We start from the raw sequence: 19,904 nt of genomic DNA on the forward strand, positions 1-19,904 counted from the left end.
GTCTTTAATCCCTTTTTCTAAAGCACGAAATGTGGTTGGATTATAATGAAATTTACCATTGGCACAATCCTCATATTTCATGGATAAACAAACCAATTTCCTTAAAAATTTAACAAGAGCACATCATTACAATAAAATATAGACCTTAATGAGCAAATTTAAATAGGTTTTGTTATTTTGGTCAAAAGTTTATTTTTTCATGATAAGGTTGACATTTTCATGGAATTGACCATATATATATATATATATATATATATATATATATATATATATATATATATATATATATATATATATATATATATAGTCATGACCCCAGATTATGAAACTAATCCAACAAACCCTCATAGCGAACCAGGGTTTGTCATCACAGCACCCCATCTACCACCCTCCACCATCACAGTATGTTGAAACAGGACAGAGCTTTCTGCTTTCAAGTGTAATCAAAGGTCACAGGGTGCCACATATAACCACTGCAAATTTATTTGTTTTAAAAAGAAAAGAAGTGTGTAAACAGTCTTAATGTGAAACTGGTGAGTTTTTCAGAGCAATAATGTTACATAGTGGTCAAGTATTGTGAGTCAGTACTCAACAGAGGCTTTCCTTCATATTTTATCCTGTAAGAAATACATGTGGAGTGCTATAAACACAAAACAGCTGGACGTATTTAATGAGGAATTAAAAATGACACTTACAGGAGGCATCTCCTCAGCCATAGTTACAATATTTAATGTTCTGTAAAAATATTAATCAGAGAAGATGCAGAATGAACTATTTTCAGGGTTAAGATAAGTTTAGCTGTCTTCTTAAACCAGGTGTAAAATAAAGCATAAATCAGAGGATTCAGACCTGAGTTAGCACACACAGCAAATAATAAACCATTTATAGTTGTGGAAGAGTTTACAGTTAAAGAACAGATAAAATATGGAATATAGCAAAGCAGATAAACAGACACAATGATTCCTAAAGTCAGAGCAGCTTTACTCTCAGATTTCCTCTTCACTAAACCCTCCGTTACACATTTACCACCCTTCATCAGAGAGTTTATAACCTTCACTTGCTGATGAACGACATAGAAAATCCTCAAATATAAAGTGATGATAAGAGTGCAAGGAAAAATAAAAGACATGAACAGATCAGTGACTATCCAACTAAAACTCATCATGACTAAACACTGTCCATAACACACATCTGTTTTGAGTGAAGTGTCAAAATATCCATTATTGGTTGAAAGGGTAATGATATAAGCTGATAAACAAACCCAGCTCAGACAGATACTCAATAATGTTTTAGTGATGGTTATTTTCTGTGGGTACAGTAAAGGGTGACACACAGCCACATAACGATCAACAGCAATTAAAACCAAATTACTCAGAGATGCTGCAAGAAGTAATGACACAAAAAATAAATGAAGTCCACAGAAAGTGTCTCCAAAATACCAACAAGTCTCAATCAGTCTGATGGCCTCTACAGGCATGAACAATCCAATTAGCAGATCATTTACAGCCAGAGAGAGAATAATCATGTTGGTTGGAGTGTGAAGCTTCTTGAAGTGAGAGATGGAGATGATCACCAGCAGGTTCAGAAACACAGTCCATGCTGACAGCAATGACACAAACACATATATGATGTTATATCCAAGACTTGAGCGTCTCCCCTTGACACATGATGAGTTGATGTCAGGAAAGCAGTATTGAGTCTCCTGATCCTCTGTCTCGTAGGCCATGAGTGAGTCTCCTCCTGTTAGGAGTTTGTTCTGCTCTCCTCTCTGTCTTTTCATTTATACAGTGTCTGGATCAGACCGACCAACCCATTTACCGCCCACTCTGATGTAATTTATTAACAGTATGATTTGTTTTCTCTCTTTCTTGAACATGAGGTTTAGAATATGATCTTTTTTTCTGTCCAGGTTAGAATTGTCTTATTCTGTTTAAAAGTGCAGGTCAGCTCAAAAGTGTGCTTTGTTGTTTCTGTGTCACTGTTTTGTTATTGGTTTCTATTTTGACTTTGATGAAAATATTACACAAAGGCCAAGTTTGATATTCAGTTTGTTAAAATATTTATTCTATCTGCAGGATAAACCACTGGAGCGTTTTAAAGCTGCGATTCATCAGCGGATTGCTCTTACTGTATGTCAGCTGATAGACAAATCAGCTGATGGATGTGACTTTAAAACGCTCCAGTGTCCCTGTATCTGTGGTTGCACTCAGTAAACAGCAGTGAGTTTAGTGAACTGATGACCTTCATGGCCAATCACAGTCATTTCTGTTGAGCACATGAACACAATGGCAAATCAGTGCTGTCTAGGAACGTACTCAAAAATGGAAGTTATCGTGACAATCCTACACAAGATGGCTCCATATAGTGAAAAATAGTAGTTTGACAGACAAGCAGATACATATGAATGTGTTTATAAGTGTACGGGTGTTAATATATTCATGTGCAGTCAAGTTTATTTAAAGAGTTATGAAACCCCTCGCTTTCAGTTCAAGTCTGCCTCAGTTTTTTTTTTTATAAAAAAAAGCTCCATGATAGGTGTCTAGCGCTGAGACACACTTGACTTTATAATTTACAAACTTAAAATAAAACCGTTATAAGTAAACAGTAGATAATTTAATGCCCTGTTACATATACAATAGCAGGGCTCGAATTTGCGACCATTTTGGTCGCATATAGGCCTAAAATTTTACCTATGCGACCACAAAATATATTTGGGAGCATTTGTGCGAGTGCAAAAAATAGTTTTGTGCGACCAGTTTTTACTGCAAAATGTTCACCACATCCGCGAATTCGGAAGACATTCACACAGAATGCATCTCTGCACTTGAAACGCAAAACACAGCGCTCAGGAATGGTTTAAAACAGTGGTCCCCAACCCCCATGCCGCGGACCGGTACCGGTACGTGGATCAATCAGTACCGGGCCGCACAAGAATTAAAGTTGGCAGATAAAGTAGCTGCATTTAAAGCCAACTGGATTTGTGGGGACGGCGTGTGAACAGAGGCATATTGGACATGTTTCAAAGATTAGCGGGGATTTTGTGTGAGACTGAGCCTGCGCCTTCACTCACCAAGTTGGTGCACCATCACCAGTCTTCGCTGTTAAAGGAGTTTGAGCCCTACTTCCCAACCTCAAAGGACCCACAAACGGCCAAGGAATGGATACGTGACCCATTTGTCAACAAACCAGCTGAATCCAGCATGTCCGTGAAAGAAGAAGACCAACTGCTGGAGATCGCAAATGACGGCGGCCTTAAAACAGTGTTCGAGACTACAACTCTGCCGGTGTTCTGGATTAAAGTCATGGCAAAATACCTAGAGATTCCTAACACAGCGCTGAAAACCCTGTTGCCATTTCCAACATCCTATCTGTGTGAAGCGGGGTTTTCTGCAGTAACAGCCACCAAAACAAGGCAAAGGAGTAGACTGTACACAAGCAACACACTTCAGGTATCAATAGCCCCTTTCACACAGTGATACCGGTAAATATTAGCAAAATGTCCAGAACGACTTGACCAGTAAATTCAAAAAAGCGCTGTTCACACAGGCGAGGACGTTACAGAGTTTTTCCGGAAAAGAGTATTCACCCATCCATTCCAAAATACCGGTAATTCTGAACGGTGGACTTGTTCCAAAGAGCCGACCCCGCAACCATACGGGACTAAGCCCAAAGAAGAAGAAGACGACAGTTAATAGGGAGCCAATGCAATGATGAAAGAACTGGAGTAATATGATCATACTTCTGTGTTCTAGAAAGCACTCTAGCAGCTGCATTCTGAACTAGCTGAAGTTTGTTAATTAGGAAGTCGAAGTTGCACTGCAGAAATGTGACACTGCTAAAATTCAATCACGTGAAGATCATAACGTCTGTTTAGCTGTCAGTGAACATGTCAAGTCAATGATCAAAGAGAACATGCAAAGAGAAGTCTATGCAGGGAGCTGTACATTTGTCAGAGAGAGAGAGAGAGAGAGAGAGAGAGAGTGAGAGAGAGTGAGAGAGAGTGAGAGAGAGAGAGAGAGAGAGAGAGAGAGAGAGAGAGAGAGACCGCACATTAACTCTCTAAGTGCCATTTCAGATCACTTCCAAGCGAAAAATAGTAATTAAATGACTCACTCTGTCTAACCTTCAAGAAGAGCCCACAGTAGTGCCTCTGTCATGACTTGACAGACTTGACTCATGTTGCTTCTGTCTCCACTATCCTGATCCAGGGACATGAATATAAGCTTGATTGCCTGTTTGCAATTTTTAAAAATATCGATATTATTTAGGTAGCTAGCTTGCGCATGGTGACTACTGTCATGTGTGCATGAACACACAGTCCACGTAACCTTCGCATGCACATTCTCTCTCTCTCTCTCTCTCTCTCTCTCACACACACACACACACACACACACACACACACACACACAGAGAGTCAGGTAAAAAACTTTTTTTGAATTTTTGTGAATGAAGCACTCTGGGACAAATGTCCGCGTGTGACCAATAGCCAGCCAGCCAGACACAAGAGAAAACACTCCATGTTAAAGCTGCTGTAACTTTCACAAATGTTTCTCTGCCTGCATCAAGCCCAGCCGATGTCCTGCCTCCAAGAGCCATATACCCCAGCGTGATGGGTGGGTTTGTTCAGCTCCACACACAACACTTTAAAGTGCCATACATATCAAACTCGCGGGCCGCAGTGATATTAAACTTTCAAATTAAGGCAGGGGCCACAAACTATCGTGGAGAGTTTGAGACCCCTGTAGTATAGTAATACATTATTATATCTGTTGGTTTTGTTAGTTTTATTATGTGGATTGTTCATGTGTGTGACTGTGAATAAACAAGATTTTTTTTCGTTAAAGTGAAAACAAAATAAACTTTGACACTCTTAGTAGATGTGGCTTTCCCTTGATTTAGCTTTGTATGTACATTTTATCATTGTTCTGTGAGCTTCTACATGACTTTTCACATTGTCAACAATTGAATACAATACATGTGACAACCTGAAGAACTCCTTCCTTATTGTGTCGTGCCTTTAACTGGACTGACACAGTTTCAATTTAGTAGAACTTCTTTGTTAAGCTGCTTTGAAACAATCTACATTGTAAAAGCGCTATAGAAATAAAGATGAATTGAATTTAAGGAAGTGTTTTGTGAGGTGCATTACATGAAATAATGATCAAGGGGAATGGTTAATTGTGTAATTTAATTTGTTTGTTTGTATTCACGTTATCATACAATATGATAATTTTAACATACAAATTATTGGTCTAAGTGCAAATATGTGGCGTACAATGAACAGTTGGGTTAGAAAATACTGTATGAATAAAAAAAAATATATATACATATAGTAATGACTTAATGAGACTACATATTATTGAAACTAATCCAACAAACCCTCATAGCGAACCACGGTTTCTCATCACAGCACCCCATCTACCACCCTCCACCATCACAGTATGTTGAAACAGGACAGAGCTTTCTGCTTTCAAGTGTAATCAAAGGTCACAGGGTGCCACATATAACCACTGCAGATTTATTTGTTTTAAAATGAAAAGCAGTGTGTAAACAGTCTTAATTTGAAACTGGTGAGTTTTTCAGAGCAATAATGTTACGGTACTCAACAGAGGCTTTCCTTTGTATTTTGTCCTGTAAGAAATACATGTGGAGTGCTATAAACACAAAACAGCTGGACGTGTTCAATGAGGAATTAAAAATGACACTGACAGGAGGCATCTCCTCAGCCATAGTTACAGTAATTAATGTTCTGTAAAAATATTGATCAGAGAAGATGCAGAATGAAATATTTTCAGGGTTAAGATGAGTTTAGCTGTCTTCTTAAACCAGGGGTAAAATAAAGCATAAACCAGAGGATTCAGACCTGAGTTAGCATACACAGCAAATAATAAACTATTTATAGTTGCAGAAGAGTTTACAGTTAGAGAACAAATAAAATATGGAATCCAGCAAAGCAGATAAACTGACACAATAATTCCTAAAGTCAGAGCAGCTTTACTCTCAGATTTCCTCTTCACTGAACCCTCCATTACACATTTACCAACCTTCATCAGAGAGTTTATAACCTTCACTTGCTGATGAACGACATAGAAAATCCTCAAATACAAAGTGATTATCAGAAAACAAGGAAAAATAAAAGACATGAACAGATCAGTCATTACCAAACTGAAACTTGACATGAACAAACACTCCCCATAACACACATCTGTTTTGAGTGAAGTGTCAAAATATCCATAATTGGTTAGAAGGGCAATGATATAAGCTGACAAACAAACCCAGTTCAGACAGATACTCATTAGTGTTTTAGTCATGGTTATTTTCTGTGGGTACAGTAAAGGGTGACACACAGCCACATAACGATCAACAGCAATTAAAACCAAATTACTCAGAGATGCTGCAAGAAGTAATGACACAAATAATAAATGAAGTCCACAGAAAGTGTCTCCAAAATACCAACACGTCTCAGTCAGTCTGATGGCCTCTACAGGCATGAAGAGTCCAATTAGCAGATCATTTACAGCCAGAGAGAGAATAATCATGTTGGTTGGAGTGTGAAGCTTCTTGAAGTGAGAGATGGAGATGATCACCAGCAGGTTCAGAAACACAGTCCATGCTGACAACAGTGACACAAACAAATATATGACGATATATCCATGACTTGAGTTTTTTCCTTTGACACATGATGAGTTGATGTCAGGAAAGCAGTATTGAGTCTCCTGATCCTCTGTCTCGTAGGCCATGAGTGAGTCTCCTCCTGTTAGGAGTTTGTTCTGCTCTCCTTTCTGTTCTTTTATTTATAGTGTCTGGATCAGACTGACTAGCCTATGTACCGCCCACTCTGATGTAATCATTTAACAAAAGGATGATTTTTCTCTTTCTCTCTTTTTTTGAGCATAAGGTTTGAAAAACAACATATACATATTTTGTATTTTGTCCAGGTTAGAATTTTCTGATTCTGTTGAAACAGATGTATTAGAGCAGGGGTGGCCAACCCTGTTCCTGGAGAGCCACCTTCCTGTAGATTTCAGTTGCAACCCATATCAAACACACCTGCCTGTAATTATCCTGTAGTGTTCAGGTCCTAGTTAATTGGTTCAGGTGTGTTTGATATGGATAGCAACTGAAATCTACAGGAAGGTGGCTCTCCACGAACAGGGTTGGCCACCCCTGTGTTAGAGGAACACTTTGTTAGCTGCCCAATCGCCCTACTCTACAACTGACCGAGTGCCTGCCACCTTGGAGCCTCATCCCAACCATGCTGTTTGTGAGAATGAATTAGTAGCCAAAGATCCAAAAAAAAAATCGCCACACTGCCACATCAGCTCTCAAAAGTCTTTTATATCACTCACACGTTTCGACCGACATGTTCTTCATCAGGTGTCACTCACACAGCGTTTCGACCGATATGGTCTTCATCAGGTGTCACTCACACAGCGTTTCGACCGACATGTTCTTCATCAGGTGTCACTCACACAGCGTTTCGACCGACATGTTCTTCATCAGGTGTCACTCACACAGCGTTTCGACCGACATGTTCTTCATCAGGTGTCACTCACACAGCGTTTCGACCGACATGTTCTTCATCAGGTGTCACTCACACAATGTTTTGACCGACATGTTCTTCATCAGGTGTCACTCACACAATGTTTTGACCGACATGGTCTTCATCAGGTGTCACTCACTCAGCGTTTCGACCGACATGTTCTTCATCAGGTGTCACTCACACAGCGTTTCGACCGACATGGTCTTCATTAGGTGTCACTCACTCAGCGTTTCGACCGACATGTTCTTCATCAGGTGTCACTCACACAATGTTTTGACCGACATGTTCTTCATCAGGTGTCACTCACACAGCGTTTCGACCGACATGGTCTTCATTAGGTGTCACTCACTCAGCGTTTCGACCGACATGTTCTTCATCAGGTGTCACTCACACAGCGTTTCGACCGACATGTTCTTCATTAGGTGTCACTCACTCAGCGTTTCGACCGACATGTTCTTCATCAGGTGTCACTCACACAATGTTTTGACCGACATGTTCTTCATCAGGTGTCACTCACTCAGCGTTTCGACCGACATGTTCTTCATCAGGTGTCACTCACACAATGTTTTGACCGACATGTTCTTCATCAGGTATCACTCACACAGCGTTTCGACCGACATGGTCTTAATCAGGTGTTGAAAACCATATCGGTCAAAACTTTGTGTGAGGGATATTAAAGACTTTTAAGAGCTGAAGTGGCAGTGTGGCGATTTTAGTATTTATTTTTTACTTTTTCTACAAATGTTTTTTTTTTTTTTTGGATCGAGCACTTGCCCTCGAGATTTTCTAGATGTGCGCACATAACTGTTTTTTTGTGAGGATGAATTATTCATTGGTTGACCAAGGCCACCTTGGTACAATATTTGCTAAGCGCATTTGAGCATCACATATTATTTGCACATTTATTGAATGGAAATGTTTCTGATTCACGTATGCAAATTTGACTTTAGATGGGGCCTTTATAACAATGTGCGTACAGTTGATCGCTCAGATTACGTTAGGAAAACCGGCGATCACTGCAAATTTTTTATTATTTTTTTTTTAGCCAAGGTAGTGGCTATTCTTCCTGGGGTTCATCGAACATTACACAAAATTACATTGATACATAACAACAAGACCAATAAAAACATTAAAATACTAAATTCATACATAACATCCAGATCAACAATCCACTTAATATTGTGCCATTAAATATTTCTTAAACAATTTTTTAAACATCTGGTCACAGGCAAACAAAACAACACTAAAACCCATAGAGTCACTTTACAAACAGTCAATTAAAATACTGGATAAAAAGCCTCTAAGACACCATGATTGTACCATTTTACAAAAAACAAAAATTATTAAGCTGGGAAAATGTCATTAAGTACTCAAACATTTGCCTGTTGTATAAAATCATTCATGGTCTGTCATCTTTACCTCTCAGTCAGTTTGTAAACATCAGGAACACCACACACAGAGCAACACGAGGGGCAGCCCGAGGAGACTGTATTGTCCCACTCCGGAAAAGTACCTTTGGTCAGGGTGCCTTTTCAGTTACAGCTGCACAGGAGTGGAATTCTGTCCCTGGCAGCATCAGAGATATAACCTCATTTAATATATTCAAAAAACATTTAAAAACCTGGTTTATAGAGAATAAGACGTGTCATCATTCAGATTAAACTGAAACTAGCATGTTTCCAATTGTGCCCACCATCTCAATGATCTGCTGTTTAAATGTGACAACTATTTTTATCTATATCACAAAATGTTGGTGTTATAGATTAATTTGTAAATATTCTCTTTTAACATCTATATGACCATGTCTATTTTAGTACTTTTTAACTATGTTTGATTGATTGTATAATTTTTGTATTGTTTTTTCTAGGGTGTTCAGGGACAACAGATGAAAAATAGCCTTCGGGCTAATTCTGGTGCATTGGCAGAAATGGTATATAATGTACACTGTCCCTGCCAAATAAACAAATAAATAAATAAATAAACCTCAATTTACTTGTTATAAAGTATGTAATGTCTGATGGCAATTTACTCCATGTTTTCATTCCTCTATACACTACAGTCCAATGCTTTGCATTAGTTTTTGAAATAGGAAGCAAACAAAATGTCCTTTTAATGCATGCCTGGCGTTAAAACGAGTAGCATTACTATTTCAAAGTTGACAGCACAATACATGTGGAACTCTTGACACAGAAATACTTCTTATGAGACACAGCAGTGAAACAATTACCCTATCCTTTACCAATAACCAACCTAAAGTTTTATGCATTGTCATAATATTAACTCTTCTATTGCAGTGTAAAATTAGTCGTGCAGCTTTATTCTGGACTAACTGTAATTTATCTAAGTCTTTACTTGATGCACTCAACGATACCACTGGACAATAAGATATGAAAGAACAATTGCCCTAACAATTTGAGAGATACAGTACTGTGGTAAAAATTCTACACATCTCTTAATATTTGATAAACCTCTTCCCATAACTATTACCATTTTATTGATCTGTTTTGACCACTTTAACCTACTATCAAGAAGAACTCCAAGAGGTCTAATTTTACCTGTTCAATAGGCACACTCATAACAGACAAATTTAACTGTGGTTCACATTTCAATTAAAAGTTTGATCCAAACACGATACTTTTGGTTTTTGTGAAATTTAAAACCATCTTATTATTTTGTACCCACTTTACCACTAATTGTAACTCCTCGTCTAAATAAGCAGATAAGTTTTATATCGATGCCACTGGTAAATATGTTGTATCATCAGCATACATAACTGCCCTTGCATGATTTAAAACCAAAGGAAGATCATTGGTAAAAATAACAATGGTCCAAAACAACTTCCTTGAGGCACACCACATTGCAACTCTTTCACTTCCGAATAACTTCCATTTTAAAAAATACACATTGCCTCCTAATAGTCAGATAACTTGATGTCTGGCGTATTTAATTGCGCTTTAATATTTTGCTGGCCAACTGTATGGTATGGAAACCCTTATATACCTGCTAGACATGCGGATGATACCGTCTCATACAGCTGCTGTTGCGCTGCTCAAAGATACTTTGTAATGTGCAATTTAATATAATTGCCACCAGGAGTCGCCAATGGAAATAAACACAAGAAATGCACGTACGCCAGACATGAAGTTAGCTTGGACCAACGCGACTTCTTACATTAATTTCATCGTAGTAAATCCAAACATGAGTGTAAAATCTGACGTATGCAAGTTTTTGTGCGGACGCAGCGTTGATACATGAGGCCCCTGGTAAGAGGGCTTCTACTTTCTACCTCAGCTGACTTAAACACTACGTTCATTGCCAGGGCAAAGAGGATAACTGAACTTGAACACCCAGTTATGATTCCTGTTTCAGTTTGATGCCAGTCTGATGTTTTTGACTCAGAAGTTGCCCTAATCTTGATCTGCAGTCTTATAAGCCTTATTTAAAAAATCCTGGATGGAGTCCTTCTTGCTTATTGCAAACAACACATAAAAATTAGAAACAATTTTTATCTTACATCTGATGTAATCTGATGTACATCTTGTGTCATAATTGTGTAATTTAATTTGTTAGTTTTTTGATTCACTTTATCATACAATATGATCATTTTAGCATACAATCTATTGTTGTAAAGTGCAAATATGTGTCATATAATGAACAATTGGGTTAGAAAATACTGTATGAATACTGTAAAAACTGATTGATATTAATTATATATATATATATATATATATATATATATATATATATATATATATATATATATATATATATATATATATATATATATATATATATATGACTGAATGAGACCACAGATTATTGAAACTAATCCAACAAACCCTCATGGCGAACCAAGGTTTCTCATCACAGCACCCCATCTACCACCCTCCACCATCACAGTATGTTGAAACAGGACAGAGCTTTCTGCTTTCAAGTGTAATCAAAGGTCACAGGGTGCCACATATAACCACTGCAGATTTATTTATTTTTAAAAGAAAAGAAGTGTGTAAACAGTCTTAATATGAAACTGGTGAGTTGTCAGAGCAATAATGTTACATAGTGGTCAAGTATTCTGAGTCAGTACTCAACAGAGGCTTTTCTTCGTATTTTATCCTGTAAGAAATACATGTGGAGTGCTATAAACACAAAACAGCTGGACGTGTTCAATGAGGAATTAAAAATTAAATGAATTAAAAATCTCCTCAGCCATAGTTACAGTAATTAATGTTCTGTAAAAATATTGATCAGAGAAGATGCAGAATGAACTATTTTCAGAGTTAAGATGAGTTTAGCTGTCTTCTTAAACCAGGGGTAAAATAAAGCATAAACCAGAGGATTCAGACCTGAGTTAGCAAACACGGCAAATAATAAACCATTTATAGTTGTGGAAGAGTTTACAGTTAAAGAATAGATAAAATATGGAATCCAGCAAAGCAGATACACTGACACAATGATTCCTAAAGTCAGAGCAGCTTTACTCTCAGATTTCCTCTTCACTGAACCCTCCGTTACACATTTACCACCCTTCATCAAAGAGTTTATAACCTTCACTTGCTGATGAACAACATAGAAAATCCTCAGATATAAAGTGATGATCAGAACACAGGGAAAAATAAAAGACATAAACAGTTCAGTGAGTATCCAACTATAACTTATCATGTATAAACACTGTCCATAACACACATCTGTTCTATGTGAAGAGTCAAAATAGCTATTGTTAATTACAAGGGTAATGATATAAGCTGTTAAACCAGCCCAGCTCAGACAGATACTCATTAATGTTTTCGTGATGGTTATTTTCTGTGGATACAGTAAAGGGTGACACACAGCCACATAACGATCAACAGCAATTAAAACTAAATTACCAAGAGATGCTGAAAGAAGTAATGACACAAAAAATATATAGAGTCCACAGAAAGTGTCTCCAAAGTACCAACAAGTCTCAATCAGTCTGATGGCCTCCACGGGCATGACTAGTCCAACAAGCAGATCAGTTACAGCCAAAGAGAGAATAATCATGTTGGTTGGAGTGTGGAGCTTCTTGAAGTGAGAGATGGAGATGATCACCAGCAGGTTCAGAAACACAGTCCATGCTGACAGCAATGACACAAACAAATATGTGGTGATGTATCCATGTCTGGAGTGTTTTTCCTTGACACATGATGAGTTGATGTCAGGAAAGCAGTATTGAGTCTCCTGATCCTCTGTCTCATAGGCCATGAGTGAGTCTCCTCCTGTTAGGAGTTTGCTCTGCTCTCCTTTTTGTTCTTTCATTTATACAGTGTCTGGATCAGACCGACCAACCCATCTACCGCCCACTCTGATGTAATTTTTTACCAAAAGTATGATTTTCTCTCTCTATCTCGATTGATCAGAATGTATGAAAAACAATATATATATATATATATATATATATATATATATATATATATATATATATATATATATATATATATATAAAAAATACAGGTTACAATTTTCTGATTCTGTCACAAGTGCAGGTCAGCTCAAAAGTGTGCTGTTTTTGTCATGGTTTACTATTTTTACATATGTGGTTTCATTTTGGAATGGTGTATTAATAAAATTGTTATTTAAAGGACAAATTTGGTATAGTTTGTTAAAATATATATTATATCTGCAGGCTAGCAGAAGCTACAGTTTGATCACAACACCAGAATGAGTCACACAAAAAATGTCTTTACTGAGACTCCAGTTGTGTTTAAAGTGTCCTCATTTATAGCTGTGTATTGTGTTGGAATATGTGCTCTGTTATTCCATGCATATTCAATAAGAACTCAGGAGGCAGGGATCAATGTCAATAGTATGGGTATTTTATTAACTATATAATTCGACCAGGGCCCTGGGTCGCACAAATGTGTCCTATTGGTCATACAATGCTACCCAAGAGAACACATTAGGCGCTCTGCTAGTGCTTTCTTGGAACTAAAGACCCATCTTATATTCTCTATATATTAGCCCTCTATATCCATAGCCATATTGTGGCATTCTCTGCAGCTTCACAAACACTTAATGTCTTACTGACAATTAATGACTTAATGTCCCACTTCTTAGCTGCTACTCCTAGTTGGTTGAAGACTTTACAGTGAACGTCCTGCAAACCCTCTACAGCCCACCTCTATTGGCTCACAGTGGGTCTTTCAGACCCCTTCCTGGCACTTCTCTACTAGTTTATGGTACTTTGGGCATTTCCTTTTATATGGCTCTTTCAGCCGCTCTTCTCATGGCACTGGGTTAAATCAAAATCAACTTTCTTGTTGCCTGAGAAATGATAATCATGTCTGGTCAGAGTGATGTTGTATCTATGCGCTGTGGAAACTTTAATTGCTACCCTAGGTTGACTTGTCCTGTCAGGGGCTGAGTGATGGAAGCCCGACCGTGTTCTTTGCAGTTGGCAGGGTTCCTCCCCAGCTTTCACAATGTCAGTCCTCCTTTTCGGAACAAGATGGTACCTACCAGAAATGATGGCATTGCATACGCTTTCTGCAACTGCCTTCAGTACCTGTTCATGCCACCAACAGTAGTGCCTTTCCGACCGGGCCTTTGGACAGCTGCTCAGTAGGTTTTGTAATGTTCCCATACAAGGGAATAACTGGCATGCTGGAGTCTCAATCTTGCTCCCACATGTTGAAGGTTGACTGGACTTGTTAGTGTATCGTAAACAGCCTGGATGAGGAATCGGATGTTCTGGAAGTCTGCCTGCATTATGCTTTTCCAGTTGATCTTACGTTGTAGGCTACCCTCCCACTTTTTCCATGTCCCCGCTGCCTCAGCCACACTGCCCTGCTTACTCGCTCATCCTCCATGCCAGCCTGAACTTCTTCCTGGATTAGCTGGTGTCTCTCCTTTCCTCTGGTCTTGCCCACTAAGATCTTACGGAAAAATCCCAAGCCAGCTCTCCTTGTTGCCAGTGTGCCAACCAATTTCTTCTGCCTGAGGCAAGCCCCTGATCCTGGGAGTCTCTGTACTGCAGGGCTTCTCCTTGTGTATGCCACCTTAAATTCCTCAGTGAGTGCATTGAAAGGCAGCTTTTAGATTGTAAGAGTTGAAATATTGCAAATATTTTGATATCTTTGACAATTCAAAACATGAGCTGAAAACAGAGACTGGTGACTTCACAACTAAGCAGGTGGGAATGCGGGAAAAACCAGTTCCTGCTGCATTTGCATCTGAGTCTGCTGAAACTCGGCTTCATCCACCCCATCTCACATATGGTCATTTCAATGTTTGAATGTTCTAGATTAACCAAACTGACTTTAACTATCATGTTTGATATCATTTGAAATGTCTCAGTGCGACTGGTACAATGGTCTCATTCTCTCAGAAACAGACATAATCAAAACAATAAATATATAACTTCAGGCATCTTTTGAACCACTGTGAAGGGTGTGACTTTTCCCTAAGTGTGAATGCCTTTTGTTATTCACACCCCCTTCCTTGAGGGAATTCTTGGATTATTTAAGGTAAGGTCTGAGAAAGACTCAGCGCGATTCTGCCTAACCAGATCAGCCCATAACATGGCTTGCTCCATGTTATGTATATTTCAAAGTCAGGAATGCATCTTTTTCATCTTGGATTTGTCTTTGATAATTTGATGTTTTGTATTGATCGTTTATGAATTAACTGATTGAATTTGGCATAATACATTTACCTGACTAATAAATTGTTATGTTTTTAATTATTGAAACAGAGTTCGTGTTATTATCTTTAGTAGATTGTGGTAATTTCATAGCACCACAAGCCCCTGTTCAGGTTAGTAGCGGACTAGAACACGGTAGACGGAGCATTGCGGCACGCTATACGATGTCTCTAGAGCTCCGACTAACAAATTGGCATTTATTCATGTATACTTAGGCTGTAAAAGGATATCTAAGGGGATAGTCCTTCACCCGATAAACTTATAATACTATTTAGATAGTATAGTGATTATTCAAAGTTACTAATAGTTTAAGTACGACTGGTCTGCTTAATTCTATAGTAATGATCGTTATATGACTAAATAGCTCTGTTTGATTTAGGAGGTAGCAGACCTATGGGGACCGCATAAAAAATATCCTAATCTGAGTAAGTAGGGTTCTGCCTTTTTAGGATAGCAGTCAATCGCCACTGTTTAGTGACCAAGACTGACATGCTTGTGCTTAAGAAATTGTATACTCGGTCGGTACAAGATTCAGGATGTTATAGGGATCCCAATGAACGAGAATAACATAAAATGATGAACCGAAGAGAATATTCAATCATAATCTAAAATAATGTGAAAGGAAACAAAATAACCTTCTCAATGTTTTATAATTGGACTCAGATAAAACGAGGATAAATATATTAATATTCTAAACCACCTCATACTAAAATTGGAGTCAGATATGAGTTAAGTTTAATATAAATTAACATTGTGCACTGGAAAGACCGAACATGCAGTGAACCTTCATCCACCAGTGGATACCGTCATTGGACCAACTGGCTGGACCCTACAAGATGTTACTGGTCCCATAGAGGACTGTACTGCTGAGACTGCGGGGCAGGCCGAACCGCTTGCACAGAAAGCTTGTGATCTTTCTTTCCAGGGACTCTACTGTTGACATAGGGACTGAACTACTAGCTTAGGCCCCAGCATGTGAAATTTGTCAGCCACCGTCCCCCTTTTTTTGACACCATGGATCTTGATTTGGCTTGAAGCTCATCCTTGCCCAAGTGATCAATTTCTCAAAATCTTCAAGTCGATGCCAGTCTGATGTTTATGACCCAGAAGTCACCCTGATCTTAAATGTTATACGCCTGAAAAAAAATCCTGGATGTAGTCCATCTGGCTTTTTACAAAAAATAAATAAATAAAAAAAAAAAAAAAAAAAATTTTTTGTGACCTGTAAAAATGTATAAATTAAAATGCAAAGCTGACATAAACAAATCTTGTTGACTGAAATTGTTGCAATATACAATAACCTGTCCATTATTCAGTCACAAGATAGCTCCATATAGTCAAAAATAGCAGCGTGACACAAGCAGACACATATGAATGTGATAGTAAGTATATGAAGGCATTCACTTGAGCATGTATTATTCAATGGTTAGCTGTGTAATAATATGCATTAATACTGAGGCATTATAATATGTGGCTGTTAATCATCATTGGTTGGTGGAGATATTTCCTAGTGCTGGGTTGTGGCTAGAGGGGCATCTGTCGTGTGAAATAATTTGGTGGTTTATTCCGCTTTGTGACCCCTGACAAATCAGAGACTAAGCTGAAGATAAATGAGTGACTACTTATGAATGTTGACTAACTTTGTTGTATTGACAAATATTGGTAGTCTTACCATCCAAATTTTAGTTTTTAAAGCAATAATTTAAATGCATTTATATAGGACTTTTCACAGGCGGGAGGGTGGACGGACGGACTGTAGGTGGGTCTTTCAGGATAAATGCGAGGACTTGTCTGCTCTACACGACCACCACAACATCTGCTTAGGATACATTCTGGTCCAGGATTATGGAAACCACTGGAATAATAATAAAAAAAAAACATAAGTGCAGATACTGTTCAAATTATAATGTCTTTTGGGAAGTGTTCCTGGCTCCGGTTGCCCTAAATATTGCAGACTAACAGTCCTTTAGGGGATTTGAATTTTAACAGCATCTGTTTTTTATGTGTATGCGAATGCAAAGAGATGTGTCTTTAATCTAGTTTTAAACTAAGTATGTATGCTCAAATACTGGAGAGCTAAGCCATTTAGGGCTTTGTAGGTAGTCAATAAAATGTATACGATATTTAGTAGGGAGCCAATGCTATAATGTAAAAGACCAACTATGTCTAACGTGCAAGAAAAGACAGAATCAATAGTTTCAGTTGTAGTGTCAAGCTCTTCTAGGCTGTTGACTACTGAAAAAGTAAGCTTTAGTGCTAGTGGTGATCGTTCTTCTATAAATAGAAGATGATTTTTGTAGACTCATCAATGCACAATAAATAGTGATCTGAAATGTCATCACAGCTGCACAACTTCAACATTATCAATATTAATACCATCTGATATTATTAGATCTAAGGTATGATTATGCTTATGAGTAGACCCCGAGACATGCTGTTTCACTCCAACAGAGGTTAGTATGTCTAAGAAAGACAGACTTAGGGTGCTTTCACACCTGTGAATCAATTAATTTGTTCTGAAACAGAGGTTAAAATTGTTACATTGTTGCTCTTTGTTCTTGGTGCGGTTTGCTTTCACACGGCAAAGTTTCTAAACGGACTACAAGAGCTAAAACAAGTCACATTTGAGTAAACTCTCCACACATTGGTCGGAGTTTCACGGTTTATTTTGCAGAGTCCCACTCAGCTGTCAGGGGAGGTGATGGTTTGGTGGTGTTTAACAAGGTGCGCGCGACGTGTCTAAAGAGGGAGGAGGGATGTGGTGGGGAGGGGTGAGAAGGGTGCGCGACGTATTTGAGGACTGGGAGGGAGATGCGCATTTTTCTGGAGATTATCACTCATTTGCGGGCATCTGGGAGTTTTTGTGCTTTGCGGGAGACTACTGAAACTTCTGGGATGTCTGGATTGACCTCTTGCCCTATTTATAATTCTCTCTTCATATAGCCGTATGCATATTAAATATCCATAAAACACTGTGATATGAATCGTATCGCTTTCTCACTACAATCGATCTGCAACAGAGTTCGTTTCAATCGAGCCAAGACCACCTCATTCAAGCGCTCTCGAATCGATTGATTTGGCGCGGATCCTAGCGCTATTGCTGCCTTTACATATGCCAAACAAACCGTGCTAACTGGGCAAACGAGACAAGTTCTGAAACAAAAGTGTAGGTGTGAAAGCACCCTTAAGGCATCTTTTTCATCATCTATATTAATATTAAAATCACCAACAATTAAACGTTTATCTGTGGCCAGAACTATTTCGGATAACAAATCAGCAAATTACTTTGCAAAGTCGGTAAGGAGCCCTGGAGACCTATATACAGTTGCCAGTATAAATTTAGATTGAAATGTAATGTTTAAATTACACACTGAAATATACGACACTATTACTCTAAATGAATTATATTTGAAGTCAGATTGCTGAGTAACACTAAAAATATTACTGTATATTATGCCAATTTTGATTAGCTTTATTTTTTATTTGATGAACATCAATAAGATTATTAACTTTAAAGGGGTTTCGGAGACACTGTTCTCTATGTTCTTATATCTAGGTGGCTCTATGTGCTGCAAATTATCTGAGTAAGGTAAATTGTGAAGGCTAGGAAACAGTTAAACCAATCTGTCTGCTCCCTGATCTGGACCCAAGTTAGTCAAGTGCCAACACTAAGACTATATGCCAGATTAATGGGGTGGGGGGGGGGTGGGGGGGTGGGGGGTGCTGCTCCAGCCTGGGTGGGATAAAGACCATCTCTCTATAACAGGTCAGGTCTACTCCAAAAACTCGGCCAATTGTCTATAAAAACCTGTTATTTAGTGGCCACCACTTGGAGATCCAGCCATTGAGTGATGAGGATCGGCTGTGGGACTCATCACTATGACAAGCCAGCAGGAGACCAGAGCATATTACAATGTCTGACATCGTTTTTGCAAGATCACACACCTCTTTAACATTACTTCTAGTGACATTACAGATAGTGTACACTTATGCACCTGCAATGTCATTGCAATTTTTTTTTCCAATCAGGGGAAAATTAAATAAATAAAAAAACTTTACATCATCATAATAAAGGCCCCTGGTTCTCTCGTCCTTCACTGTCATCAGCTCTGCTTTCTTTTCCTTCATGAGTTCTTCTGTTGGGCTGGAAACCAGTGTGCTGCACAGGTCACTATTATTATCACTCACACCACTGACCTTATTAAAATGACACCACTGTCAGACACACAACACTCATTTCAAATTCTTAATCAACTAACTACATATATTTATCATTACATAAATTAGATATATAAGCAGGCCTTTAGTGATCATGCAGAGAATTAAACATATATTGGTTTAATATCACCATTTCAACACATTCAACATTCACTTTTTGGACACAGAATGAGCATGTGTCAAGTTTATTATCAGTCAGGAGGTTTTTATTTGCAGTGTTTGTATATCAACAATCTGTGCACTTGCATGGATTGTATGGCAGAAATAGATATTATGAATATTACTGTAATGTCATATACAAATATTAAGCACAAAGCAAGGTGGGTCATATAATCTCAACAAACTATGCCTAATTTAAGTAAATGTGACGCAATTACTCCCTTGGTTACTTAAGTGACATCTTTTTCTTTGTATTACTAGTAGTATGTATGTTATTTATATGTCAAACATACATAAACATTCAATGTGAATGAGTTTCATGCAACG

The 19,904-nt window shown here is 38.2% G+C and overlaps 3 protein-coding genes across 3 annotated transcripts; all 3 read right to left on the reverse strand.

Moving 5' to 3' along the window:
• Nucleotides 1-474: 474 nt before the first annotated feature.
• Nucleotides 475-2,361, reverse strand: taar20q (trace amine associated receptor 20q). Its single transcript, XM_009305627.5, has one exon. It carries the CDS (start codon nt 1,778-1,780, stop codon nt 728-730), a length of 1,053 nt encoding a protein of 350 aa, XP_009303902.2. The 5' UTR covers nt 1,781-2,361; the 3' UTR covers nt 475-727.
• Nucleotides 2,362-4,376: 2,015 nt separating this feature from the next.
• On the reverse strand, nt 4,377-6,791 carry LOC141376338 (trace amine-associated receptor 13c-like; the record flags this gene model as incomplete). The annotated part of the gene is made up of 1 exon (XM_073914572.1): nt 4,377-6,791. A coding segment is annotated over one exon (1,050 nt), but the record flags the coding sequence as incomplete, so codon positions are not given.
• Nucleotides 6,792-11,441: 4,650 nt separating this feature from the next.
• taar20o (trace amine associated receptor 20o) lies at nt 11,442-12,841 on the reverse strand. Its single transcript, XM_021479218.3, has one exon. It carries the CDS (start codon nt 12,815-12,817, stop codon nt 11,765-11,767), a length of 1,053 nt encoding a protein of 350 aa, XP_021334893.1. The 5' UTR covers nt 12,818-12,841; the 3' UTR covers nt 11,442-11,764.
• Between the last annotated feature and the right edge of the window lie 7,063 nt (nt 12,842-19,904).

This window comes from Danio rerio, chromosome 10, assembly GCF_049306965.1.
Source record: "Danio rerio strain Tuebingen ecotype United States chromosome 10, GRCz12tu, whole genome shotgun sequence".
Classification (NCBI taxonomy): domain Eukaryota; kingdom Metazoa; phylum Chordata; class Actinopteri; order Cypriniformes; family Danionidae; genus Danio; species Danio rerio.